Source organism: Empidonax traillii, unplaced genomic scaffold, assembly GCF_003031625.1.
Source record: "Empidonax traillii isolate 1590-97213 ecotype Southwest subspecies unplaced genomic scaffold, ASM303162v1 scaffold3095:size15517, whole genome shotgun sequence".
Lineage (NCBI taxonomy): Eukaryota > Metazoa > Chordata > Aves > Passeriformes > Tyrannidae > Empidonax > Empidonax traillii.
This window is the reverse complement of record NW_020958288.1, coordinates 1-11,441: the sequence shown is the minus strand read 5'-3', so window position 1 is coordinate 11,441 and position 11,441 is coordinate 1. Positions and strand designations below refer to the sequence as shown.

General features: G+C 38.0%; 1 protein-coding gene across 2 annotated transcripts; it reads right to left on the bottom strand.

Moving 5' to 3' along the window:
• Positions 1-528: 528 nt before the first annotated feature.
• Positions 529-10,944, bottom strand: LOC114072381 (ankycorbin-like). Of its 2 annotated transcripts, XM_027910283.1 has the most exons (10): positions 10,680-10,944; positions 9,999-10,027; positions 9,053-9,139; positions 8,331-8,417; positions 7,571-7,628; positions 7,152-7,270; positions 5,142-6,653; positions 4,245-4,394; positions 2,810-2,875; positions 529-2,557 (listed from the first exon to the last, which is right to left on the bottom strand). In XM_027910283.1, the coding sequence occupies exons 1-10, from the start codon at positions 10,927-10,929 to the stop codon at positions 2,480-2,482; spliced, it is 2,436 nt and encodes an 811-aa protein (XP_027766084.1). In that variant the 5' UTR covers positions 10,930-10,944; the 3' UTR covers positions 529-2,479. The 2 variants fall into 2 exon arrangements, with proteins under 2 accessions (XP_027766084.1, XP_027766085.1); XM_027910284.1 differs by lacking the exon at positions 9,053-9,139.
• Positions 10,945-11,441: the final 497 nt, after the last annotated feature.

Genomic DNA, 11,441 nt, shown 5'->3' with positions numbered 1-11,441 from the left:
TGTCCAATAAAACTGAGAAGATGATAAAAGGCAATGGGGCTGTCTGTGTAACTAAGTTAAAAAAGTATACATATCCATATATCCATATGCATACACACACACACACACACACACACACACACAGATATATACTTTTACTGTAGTTCTGTGTGTGGAGTGAAGCGCTAAGTGATAGAGAACCAGTTTTGAAAGGCGGTAGGACCAATCTGTGCTACTGCTCTAAGGTAGTTTTAAACTTAGTTGGAACGCACGCAGTGGCAAATGGGAAACCTGTATTGCCTCTAATGGAATGTCCACATGAGAAATGGCTCTGAACTTACCAGTCAGAAGGCACCATCAATAGAACTGAGTATGTGGGGGTTTGACTGAGTCCTGTTCTACCTAACAGACCAAGATAGTTAATAATGAAGTTGCAGTTTCAGGGAGGAAAGACTAGTTCATCTGACATGAGATATAGAACACATTTGTACTACATTAGAACAGTGTAGGGAGATTTCCCTCAATACAAAAAGTAAATGAAGACACAAGTGAAAAAAAATTGGAAATAGTTTATTTGCTGCATAAGGAAATGTCTTGTAAATTACATATAAAGAAACTTGTTATGCTGTAGTATATAATTTCCAATATTCCACAAAGATAATTGTAATAAATATACAAACCAAACTGAAGTAGAAGACTAAATCCATCAGGCAACCTACAAAATGGTTCATCAAGTTTTATACTTGCAGCATTAGCATGCTTAAAATCTTGTTCTTTTTGAAGTGGTGCAGCAAAATTCTTTTCACATTTCTTTGGAGCATTTTCAAAGCTGTCTAACTACAAAATACTGTTCAAAATTAGCCAGCATTAATTAAACCACTCAAGAAAAGTAACACCAAGTTCTAAGTGATGCAAAAGTGTCATTTTTCTTCTTGCTTTTAAAATTCATTTAGTTTTGCCAGAGTTAGGAATTATCTGATATAAGTGCACTATGAGTCCAGTCAACCTGAGGCACTGCCGACTCTTGTCATACTATGACTCTACATAAACTTCATAGATTATATAGCTCTGAAAGGTTTCTCCATTAATAGAGACATATCCCCATAGAATAAAAAAAAACAATACCATATTGAAGCTGCAAGCTAGTTAAATTGGTTGTACCCTCAAGTGCAGTGTGTGCTTAGAAACGTTTTTCTGTAATTTCATTCTATCCCACACCAGATATTTTTATTTGACTTTAAATTTAGAAGTGCTGATAAAGGCTTTACTGATGCTCCTAGCCTCTAGAAACAACATTGAGAATTTTTTTGACACCTTCTGCTGTTCTCTATCTATAGTTCCTAAATTTTTTTGAAACAGCAGTCTGAATTGCATTTTAGACTTCACTGTTCTGGACCACACTGACAGACAGGTCTATTATTCCATACAAATCTCTTACAAACTGAAAACACTTCACTATGCTTCACTATTACTGAATACCTGGGGGTATAAAAAGAAACTCCCTAAAACACAATTACCTAAAAATATTTGTTAATAAGCTTAATGCAAATATTATGTAGAAAAAATGGTTTAGTTACAAAAAAATTCATTAGAGGGCCAATAAAAATATACTGAAGAGAAGATCTTTACAAAAGTGAGGTTAGGAAGTATGAGGCATTGACATTCACTGTAAACATCCTGTGTTCACTAGAATCCCTTGTCTAAAGTACATGTTCTGGTTTTGTTCCTGAGCTTCATGGCCAATACTTGCATAGACAGCTAAACCTATCATAAAGGGTTGTTTATACAAACAGTTCTGCTTGTACAGAACTTCAACAAACTAATGCTTTTACCTTTTGAAATAGTTTCATTCCACTACCAGGTAGTTAAGGAAACTCTGAAGTATGGTATGATTTTTGTGTACTCAGTGCATTGGGTGGACTGGGACAGCTACCTCATAGTTTGTTAATCTTAAATAATATTCCACTAAGAAGTGTAGCTGTTTGACGTTCTGGCTTAGCATAAATATCTACTCCTGCTCACTGCTGCAAGGGTTGCTTCTGCTCTGCCAAAGACTGCATATGGCAAAATGTCAGGAATCTGAGTGCTACAGCATCAAACATCCCCAGTAACAAGATGCAGCTTATAATCAGTACAGAAGACCCCACAGAGAATTTCACCTTTACCCAGGCAACACGAATACTTTCCTCCAGGCTAACCTGCTTCAGTTGGAGGAAGCCAAAAAGTACTTATAGGGTAAACACAACATGGAGTGGCCTAAGTAAAAAGCCTGAAGAACATACTTGCATTTCGGACATGAAAAGCAGGCATGTGTTTAGTTACTGCACATGGAAATGCACATGGAAGTGGTACAGACGGACAATTATATCCCCCTCACAAACAGCACAATAACACAAAAGCAGCAAATTGCCAATTTTAAATCTTATGTTAAGGCAAATCTAGATAAACAACCATAACAGGATTAATAAAAATAGGGAGTTTTCCTTGGCTTTTTCTTTGTTTACTTTTTCTGTGATTGGCTTTTACACATCGATAAAATCTGTTTAAGCACTTTCTGGACATCTTCATCCATTTGACCCTAGACAAGGGGGAAAAGAAGAAAAGATGATTGAATTCAAACAGCTCTCTACTCTTTAAGAATACTGAGAAACAATTTTTGAGGTATAGTAATTAGATCCATTTCCCAAATGGAGCTTGGTTTGTGCTTGAACTGTCATACCTTTTGGGAGGGATGTCTTAGATACAACATGCCAAGTTCTTACTAGATCTGCAGAAAAAGCATCTTTAATTAAAATACCAAGACTATGTGACTGACAACATGCAACCATACCTGCACAGCGTAGAGAAGATGCATCCTGTAAACCGAGACAATTTCCTGATGTTGTTTTTTTGTTTCCTAGAAAACAGTTAAGCAGAAAGGCACAGAGCATTCAGAACTATTGAATTCAGGACTCCTCAACTAGATCTATACAGGGAAAATTACAAACCAGTTTTATGCAATGCATTGAAAACCAGCTCCAACACTGCTGTGCCACTCTGTAGCCTAAAATTGCTCAGAAGCACATCCATGAAAATGCTGTAATTCCAACCATCCCAATAAAAAAGCTGGTGAGGTAACATCAGTGGTAAGAAGTGCTAAGGTGTGGAATGAGCACATACTCTACTTCCAAGCTTATCAGCAACCAGAATTGAGGAAAGCCAACAATATTCTGACCAATCAATTCTCAACTGCAGCTAAGCTCTTCCCTAAAGACAATGACCCATCTGTCAGCTAATGCCTTCCCAGGGAAAAAGAGGTGCTTACAAAGGTCTTAACCCACAAACCCCTCAGTTAAGGAAAGCCAGGCTCTTTTTTAATGATCACAGATTGCCACAACCCAGAAGCCATCTTTCCAAATAAACATGAAGCTGCTAGGAAAGCAAACCTACAAGAGGGAAAGAGTGATTCTATCCTGTTTTAAATGCAGTGTGTAACTGTCTGCCTAGTAGTTCTCCCTGCTGCAAGGGTGTTTTTCTGACTCTTCTTTCTTTCTGCTGGAGAAGGTAGGAAGGAGACACCACTCAAGCCATTTAGAATGTCAGTCTGGGAATTCTCCTTCCAGAGTCACTCCACAGCTCTTGACAAGGGCCTCTGGTGGGCAGTACTTCCTTTACATTCTCAAAAGTGAATTACAGTGCTCCTTTGGGCAGGCAAGCTCTTGGAAATACCCGTTAAGACTCAACCCAGCTTAGAGAATTGGACCTTTCGTACACAAACAAATATAATTAAAAAAACCCCTGTAAGCAGTTCAACATTTCAGAGAATAAACTGTGCTCTCCATAAACAGATGGATTTGCCTGATTTGGAACCTCATGCTTTCAGTGAGTACGTCTTCCAGAAAGCTTGATAAAACAAAACTACTTCAGCTAAGTAGCTGGCTAAGCACAAACCCCCTGCACACTGGTCATATTTTTGCACAAAACAGGGTCTCAGCAGCAGGTTTGGTCACTAGATTCCATCCTGAGAATTTTGTTTCTGTCTTGGCCTGAGAAAAATATGTGGGAAAACAGCTTTCTTTAGCTAGACTTTTTTCAAAGAGCAATTTTTGTGACTTGCAGATTCCTAGATGTTTCAGAGAAACAGAGCAATTACAGAATTTCTGGATGAAAATTCCCTCCCATGTACTCATTGATTGTATTCCACTTTAAATAAGAAGAGTGAAGAACAACACCTGTATCTTTGGAGAGCTGGGACTAACGTTAGGTTTACAAACTATCACACTTACAGTCAGTTGGTTTTGCAATTGCTTCACTTGTTGTTGTAACACCTCCAGCTGCTGGCTTTGTCTTTTGGGGGCACTGTTTGAGTAGGAAAGCTGAGAAAGGCTGTTCAGTGCTTCTTTTAATTTGCTTATTTCCTTGGACATTTCATTGATCTAGGGAGGCAAAAACCAGGTTTCATCAAAAGATCCAAGACAGACTGTGTTCCTGTGGGTCTCATCTCTGAGTTATTTGAGACTTCAATTTAATAAGCAGGGGGAAACCAAATTGTAAGTAACTCAATGGACAAACAGAGACATCATGTAAGCAAAGGGTTATAATGCTTCTCTATCTCCCATCCTAGTCCAGTCTATTCAAAATGCACTCCTTGTTCTGACAATCAGCAATATTTACAATGAAGGACTGCATTTACCACCTTTACAAATTCTGCTGCTGAAGACACAACCATAACAAACATAGGTCAGCTTTTCACAGCTAGCAAAAGGCATAGCTTTTTATAGAGAAATTTGTAGTGATAGAAATGGTTGCTGCAGAGGAAAATTAGTCAGATCATACTAAGTTTGAGATGATACAGTGATATCACAATAGTGAATTTTTTGCTCCTTCCTGATACTTTGTTTCCTTGTCTCCTCTGGAATCTCTTCCTGCTTTAAATCCCACTTTTTTTGACTTCAGTTGCCTGAATAGTGTGAACCCAACCTAAGCAGAACTTTAAATAGGTAAATTGAAAGACTATGTGTATCTCCACTTTAAACTCGAATTTTTGGATGGGCAAACACACTCAAAAGTTACACCACTATGTGACACTTGAAGCAACATGATCTATGAGGTCACTTGGGCACCACCCAACGTGTTTTGCAGTCTGAACTCATACTACCCCTGCACTGTAGTGAGTCACTGACCTTTTTATCTTTATCTTCTTCTAGTTTTGACGAGTTTTTCATTTCAAGAAGGGCTTCTTGAACTTGGTGGTACTTTTGCTGAAGATCAGTCACCTCACGTTCCTTTGCTTCAAGCAGAGTATGTATACCTTCCTTTGCTTCCTTCAAGTGCAAAATTTCATTTCTCAGTTTCAGAGCATCTAAGGACACGTTTTCCTTCTCTCGGATTACATCTTTCAGTTTGGATGACAAAACACTAACTTCACCCTCTAGTGATGATTGGAGCTTTTCATATGCATCCTTGGGTACCATAGCTTCATTGATTGCAGCTTTTTCTTCCAGTAACTCCTTCTCTAAGTTTCTTAATTCACCTTCCTTGTTGCTAAGCTGTTTTTTGAGCTCATTTATTTCCTCCTCCATTTCCTTTATAGTATTTCTGAGTGCACTAATCACCTGACGGTGTTCAGTAAGTGGCACGGAGTTTTGTTTCTGAGTGTCTAACAGTTGCTTTAGTTCTTCTGCTTCATCTAAGACTTTTGTGTACTGGGATTGCATTTCTGATAACTCATTTTCTGCTTTGTATTTCAAAGAATTTGTTACCTCCATCAGTTTCTCATGTTCTTCTCTAGGAATGTAGTCCAAAGCTATATCATCTAGAGTTTTTTTCTTCCTATAGTCTTCAAGCTCTGTTTGTGCTTCTTTGTACAACTGAGACAATTCACTAAGTTGTCTGTTGAGCTCATCTACCATTTTGTGCATCACATCTTTCATTTCTCCAGCTTCAGCACTAGATTCCAGCTGTGTCTGATTTGTCAGCTTGTCCTGTAGCCTTTTAATTTCCTCTTGCCCTTCTTTGTACCTCTCAATCAGCAATGCTTTCTCTTGATTAATGTTCTCAATAACTGAACAATATGAATTCTTCATTTCCTCACACTCTTCCACAGACAATTTGCTTGCTGCATTCTGCTCTCTGTCTTCAAACTTTTTCTGTAGCTCTCTAACTTTTTCTTTTTGTCTTTCGCTCTCCTCCAATGCTTTCTTCAATTCTTGCTTAAGTGTTTCAACTTCTGCATATGTAACTTTTAACATGCTCAGATCAGAACTGGTTTCTTCACTCTCAGAGGAAACAAGACTCAGCTTCTTTTGCCTTTGTAAATTCAAGGCATCTTTCCCAGCTTCCTCATACCTGTTCTGAGTTTCTTGGAACTTCAGGTTAAGATCAGAACCATTTTCTGAAATGTCTGGGCTATTTAAATGTTCTGTTTCTGGAATTCTAGACTGGGCCTGAGCTTCCAGGTGCCTTTTTCTGGCTTCAGAATTCTCTGATTTCCTCTGCACATCCTTTAGGTCTTCCTGGAGATACCTCATTTTTACTTCTCTAGGGCTTATCAACTTTTCTTGGGTCTGAGTGGCATTTAATGTAGGCTTCGGCTCCTGAGCCAAGAACTCATTTTGTCTATCTGCTGTTTGCTCAAAATCTGTTTGAGTTGAATAAGATTCTACAGCTGAATCCCCTTCTTTAGGTGTTCTTTCCTGTTCAAAAGAAACACAAACAATTGCACAATAAATACAGGGATAAGATTATGTTTTTTTAGAATAGAGTAAGCAAAGAAACACTACTACATCCTACAGGGAGAGATGATTAAAGAATCATGGAAGAAAGTTTTAGAAAAATTCAAAGCCCAGCTGCTGCCATTTAGTCATCTACAGTGAGAGAAGGCAGTAAGTGCCAAGGTTCTCTGAAAGTCTGGGCTGATCTCCATAAGCTAATAATCAAAGCTATGAAAATTAAAATTGTGCTAACCCAATTGCTAACATTTTTTAGAATGTGGTTATCATAACAAAGTTATTCAGTAATTTATGGAAAAAGTGAGAAGATAAAACACTGATTTAATCCTTTGGAGCAGAGTGTTTCCATGATCTTACCAACAAGCTCGTTAAATTATCTTCAGAGTACAACTAAAACAGTAAGAAGCTCTTTGTTCTGCTCTCAGATTAAGAGAGCATCAGAACAGCACAAAAATATGCCACCTGTAATTTGTCCTGTAGCTCCTTATTGTGTAGTGTCAAAGAAGCAATTTTTGCTTGCATCAACAGCAGTAGGTCTTGTTGGTCAGCTTCAGAACTCACATCCAATAAGCTATCAGCACCTTCAGAGAAAAAAAAAAGATTCAAAAGCTTTCAAAAAGCTGAAATGCTAGCTAGTTAGTTATTCTAACATTTAAACAGTTTGTTGTTCCTATAAATTCCCCAGAAAAGTGTTAAGTTCTCTCAACAGAAGCAGGAGGTTTTGGTGGGAAGCTGCTACTGGAATTACAAAACATTACTCTCAATACTTAGTGTGTCTCATGTTCTAAGCAGAAAGGCACAGAGGATTTCTGATTAGATTTCAACATTTCATGCCACCTAAAATGCCTACCCAAAGATGAAAGTAAGGATTAATTGTATACCTGTTGTGCTGTCACTCAGTCTGTCTTTATTATCTCTATGCAAGGAGCTGAATTCTTCCTGCAAAGACATCAAAAGAAAATGTTCTCACAGAAAGCAGTTGTAAAGTTGAACAGCTCACCAAAAAAGACCTATAGACAGTATAGATCCTGCTGGATAAAGCCTGTCAAAGTGGATTTCTTTTATTTCTGAGGTCCCATTTAATTGTAGCAGGTGTCCAGTATTTCAAAGTCTGTTAAAGCCATTCAAGTTCTACTGCCCAATTCCCATTAAATACTAAGGAAATAGGGGAAACTATCATGTAGATAGACTGAAAGACTGCGGCCCCTGTGACAAATAATAGCAATATATTGACAAGTATTTAAAAAAATATAAAATCTTCAATGCCATAAGGTAAAGATCAGATAGAACACACTCAATTGTTTCCCTGATGTCTTTTTGTAAAAGGGTCTCTTTTTGCACTGCTCAATTCCGTGCCCTTTGCTGGTATTAGAAAATGAACTCTTGTAGCATTAATACTTTCATAACCATATTCCTAACCACGAACTAATCTATGACCATTTCTATATACATATTTGTTAAACTTTAGAGTAATCTGCACTTGCTTTATAAATTACATGTAAATAGATTTGGATTTTTTTTTTGTTCCTAGAAGTCAGCTAATTGGGTCACAGAAGACTCTGCAGTCAGCAAAATAGAATATTAAGCAAAACAGATATTGCACTTTCCTTCCCTCAGCTCATAAGAACAGAACACTGATACCTTGCACACTTGATCAGCAAAGAAAGCCTGCCCTTTTCCAGTCATGGGAGTTGAAGTTGATGAGTGTGGAGAGGACAAGTCATTAAGCTGTAAAAGATTTTTATATAAATAGGTATGTATATGTACATGTGCATATAACTACCTCTCTAACATGTGCTCATATGTACATACACACACACACAAAGAGTACTTTTCCCTGCACTAACATAAGTCACAACTCTAGATTATTTTCAAAGAGCAGACCTAACTATTTAGTGCTCTTCTAAGCCAGTATTACATAAGGATTGTAGCTATTACACAGGTAACATTCCACTTTAAGATTAAACCCAACTGTTAAATAGATTTCTATAGTATCAAAATGCATTTTTTTACTTCTATATGCATATATTCAAATAATAATGTGTACATATATATATGTATAATCAAAATATACAGAATAATCAACTTACTGAAATCAGCAAAACCAGGACAACTTCAACTTGAATTTGAAGAAGCAATTGTACACTAACATTTGCACATTTTATCTTAGGCCATGCTGTATTTCAAGCAATTTTGCTCAGTTAACTTAACCAACATGCACTTTTATGGTATCATCCTAACGTCAGGAAAAGCACTCATAAGACAGGCATATAAAATAACAGTGACAGAGCAAATCCAGCCCACTTAATGTTCAAAACGCCTTATACCCCCTAAAAGCATCTCAAAATTGGTCTTTTCTTTACCTGAATAGGACTGATAGGAGGAGGTGGGGCTTTGCGTTTTTTTGGAGTTCCACTTCTTTCTGAACTTAATTTAGAGCCTTGATCATGCTGAAAGTTTCACCAGCCAGAAAAGGTAGGTTTGTTAGTTTGGTTAGTAAAGTCCGAGCAAGTTGTTTTATTAAAAAAAAATAAAAAATCCCACATTAATATCAACTTTAGCAGCTCATGCAGTGCCTTTTTTTCCTATGTAAAGACCATATCTCTACCAACACAAAGATACGAAACATGCCTGACAATAAGAATCTGCTCCCTTGTAACCCATGCTTCAGTGAAAACAAACAAGATTTAGTGAAAAAGCAGAAGCTGACAACAGGTTTAGCACCAGTGATCTTAACTCCATTCATACATAGCCCACTCATGCCCTTCTTCATGGCTACCATCTTTCCTCTCCACCAGCTTCTGCCTGAGCTCCCTGAAAAACCCACCTCTCACTCAGAGAAGGAATGAACCGATGCACTGCAGCCTCATCTACTTTCCAGCCAGCAGCAGGTCTACAAGGTTTATGTGCACTCACAGGATGGGGTCTCCAGTAACCAGGGATAACCTTCAATTACATGTTTTAGAAACAGGATATTTTTCTACCACTTTCTCTACAGTTTGAAGAGGTGGGGAGTCCAAAAGCCAAGCTCCTGCATTACCCATGAGGAAAGCACACATGCACATACACACTCGCCCTCCCTTCCTTGTCTCACTAAGGGTGCTGGCTGCTTATATGGAGAGAAGCTGAGTCTAAAAGCAATGCTCCTGAAACACATTTCTTAACTAAGCAACAAAAACCTTTTACACAGTAGTCATGGCAACACATCTCACAGTGACATTCACTATTGCTTCCAGTCCTATCAGTTACTTGTTCTTATGGCACAAGTCTAGATAGTCTGAATATTTTCAAAACCAGAAGGACAAATACCTGCTTCGCTTTTGTCGGTGACTTTGTATCTGTGAAGCAGAAAAGATGTGGAATAAATAACAGTTAACAAAGGAAAAGATATTTGCCATTCTTAGCCCACCTCTCAGTTCTACGTCCCATAGCTTGATTTTTGAATTCCTGTCTGAAACGTGAAAAACATAATTTCTAAATGTCATTTGAATCACACTCTTTCTCTGCTACTGCTTGGGTTTCATATTGAGATAAAATCTGAAGAATCACGACAATTCTTATTCTATTAGTCTCACACTATACTTCCACATTAAACTTCCTACTTTAGAAATCCATCTTAGTTTGACCATAAAACCCTCTCTGCCTGCTTTAGTTCCTTCTCCAACCCCTCTGCTGAGAGGCTGTATGGTCCACGGACTCTCTCACCTAACAGAAAACAATCTATTTCAAATTGTATTCAAAACTTCACAATGCTGCTACATCAACTTACCTTTTCTTTCTACAAAACACCTCTTTTTGCCCTTGGGGCTTTATCCCACACTAAATGTTACCATCTATGGCAAAGAGCTTTTGGGAAGTCTCAGCCAGACGATCTTGAAAATGTCTTTTGCAACATTTCAGACTACAGATTGAAGTAAATTTGTTCAGTGCTAAACATCCATGTAGCTCATTCAAGAAGTGACAAGCTGCACATCAGGCTCTCTTACATACCCACATCCTGAGAAAACTTTGATGATAGGAGGTTCTGGATCCCTGTATTCTCAGAGAGCTTGGCGTAATGCAGGGCGTTCTGTCCAAAGACATCTACTAAACTGACATCTGCACCTCTCCTAAGGAAAGCGTCCACCATGTTAAGGTTACCAACTTCACAAGCCATCATCAAAGCAGTTCTGATCAAAACAAAACAAAACAAAAAAACCCAAACCAAAATCAAAATACAGAGAATAAGTGTCAAGAACATACTCTTTAAACAGCTCATTTTTCTCAGGAAAAAAAGTGTGATAGTTATTGTGCAATAAAGTCCCTCCTCCTCTTCCTCGTACTCTCCAGCTGCAAAGACTGGTCATTTCTAAAAACAGCTTCCTGAGGTCAAGAGGAGAGTCATAGGTAGAAATGGCTGCAGGATAAAGTCAGATGAACAAACCTCACTGCTACACTACAATTACAGTGGTGGTACAGCAGGAGAGCTTTTATTTCATTGCTGTTCTCCTCCACATGTTGCTTTTTAAACAAAAGAGACAAACAGATTTCAACAAAACACAAAAAAAACCTCAAAGTGAGTCCAAGAGATGGGTTTGACCTGAAACCCTGTACTACAGTCAGCTTAAAAAAAAAGGAAAACAGAAAAAAAGAAAAAAAACCCACAAGAAGTCCATTAGAGCACAAACCATTCCCTTTCCAACACAGGGTAGCTGCACAATGCCAGACTCTAGAGTAAGGGTAGCATGCAGAAGGAGTCTTTTCCTAACATGT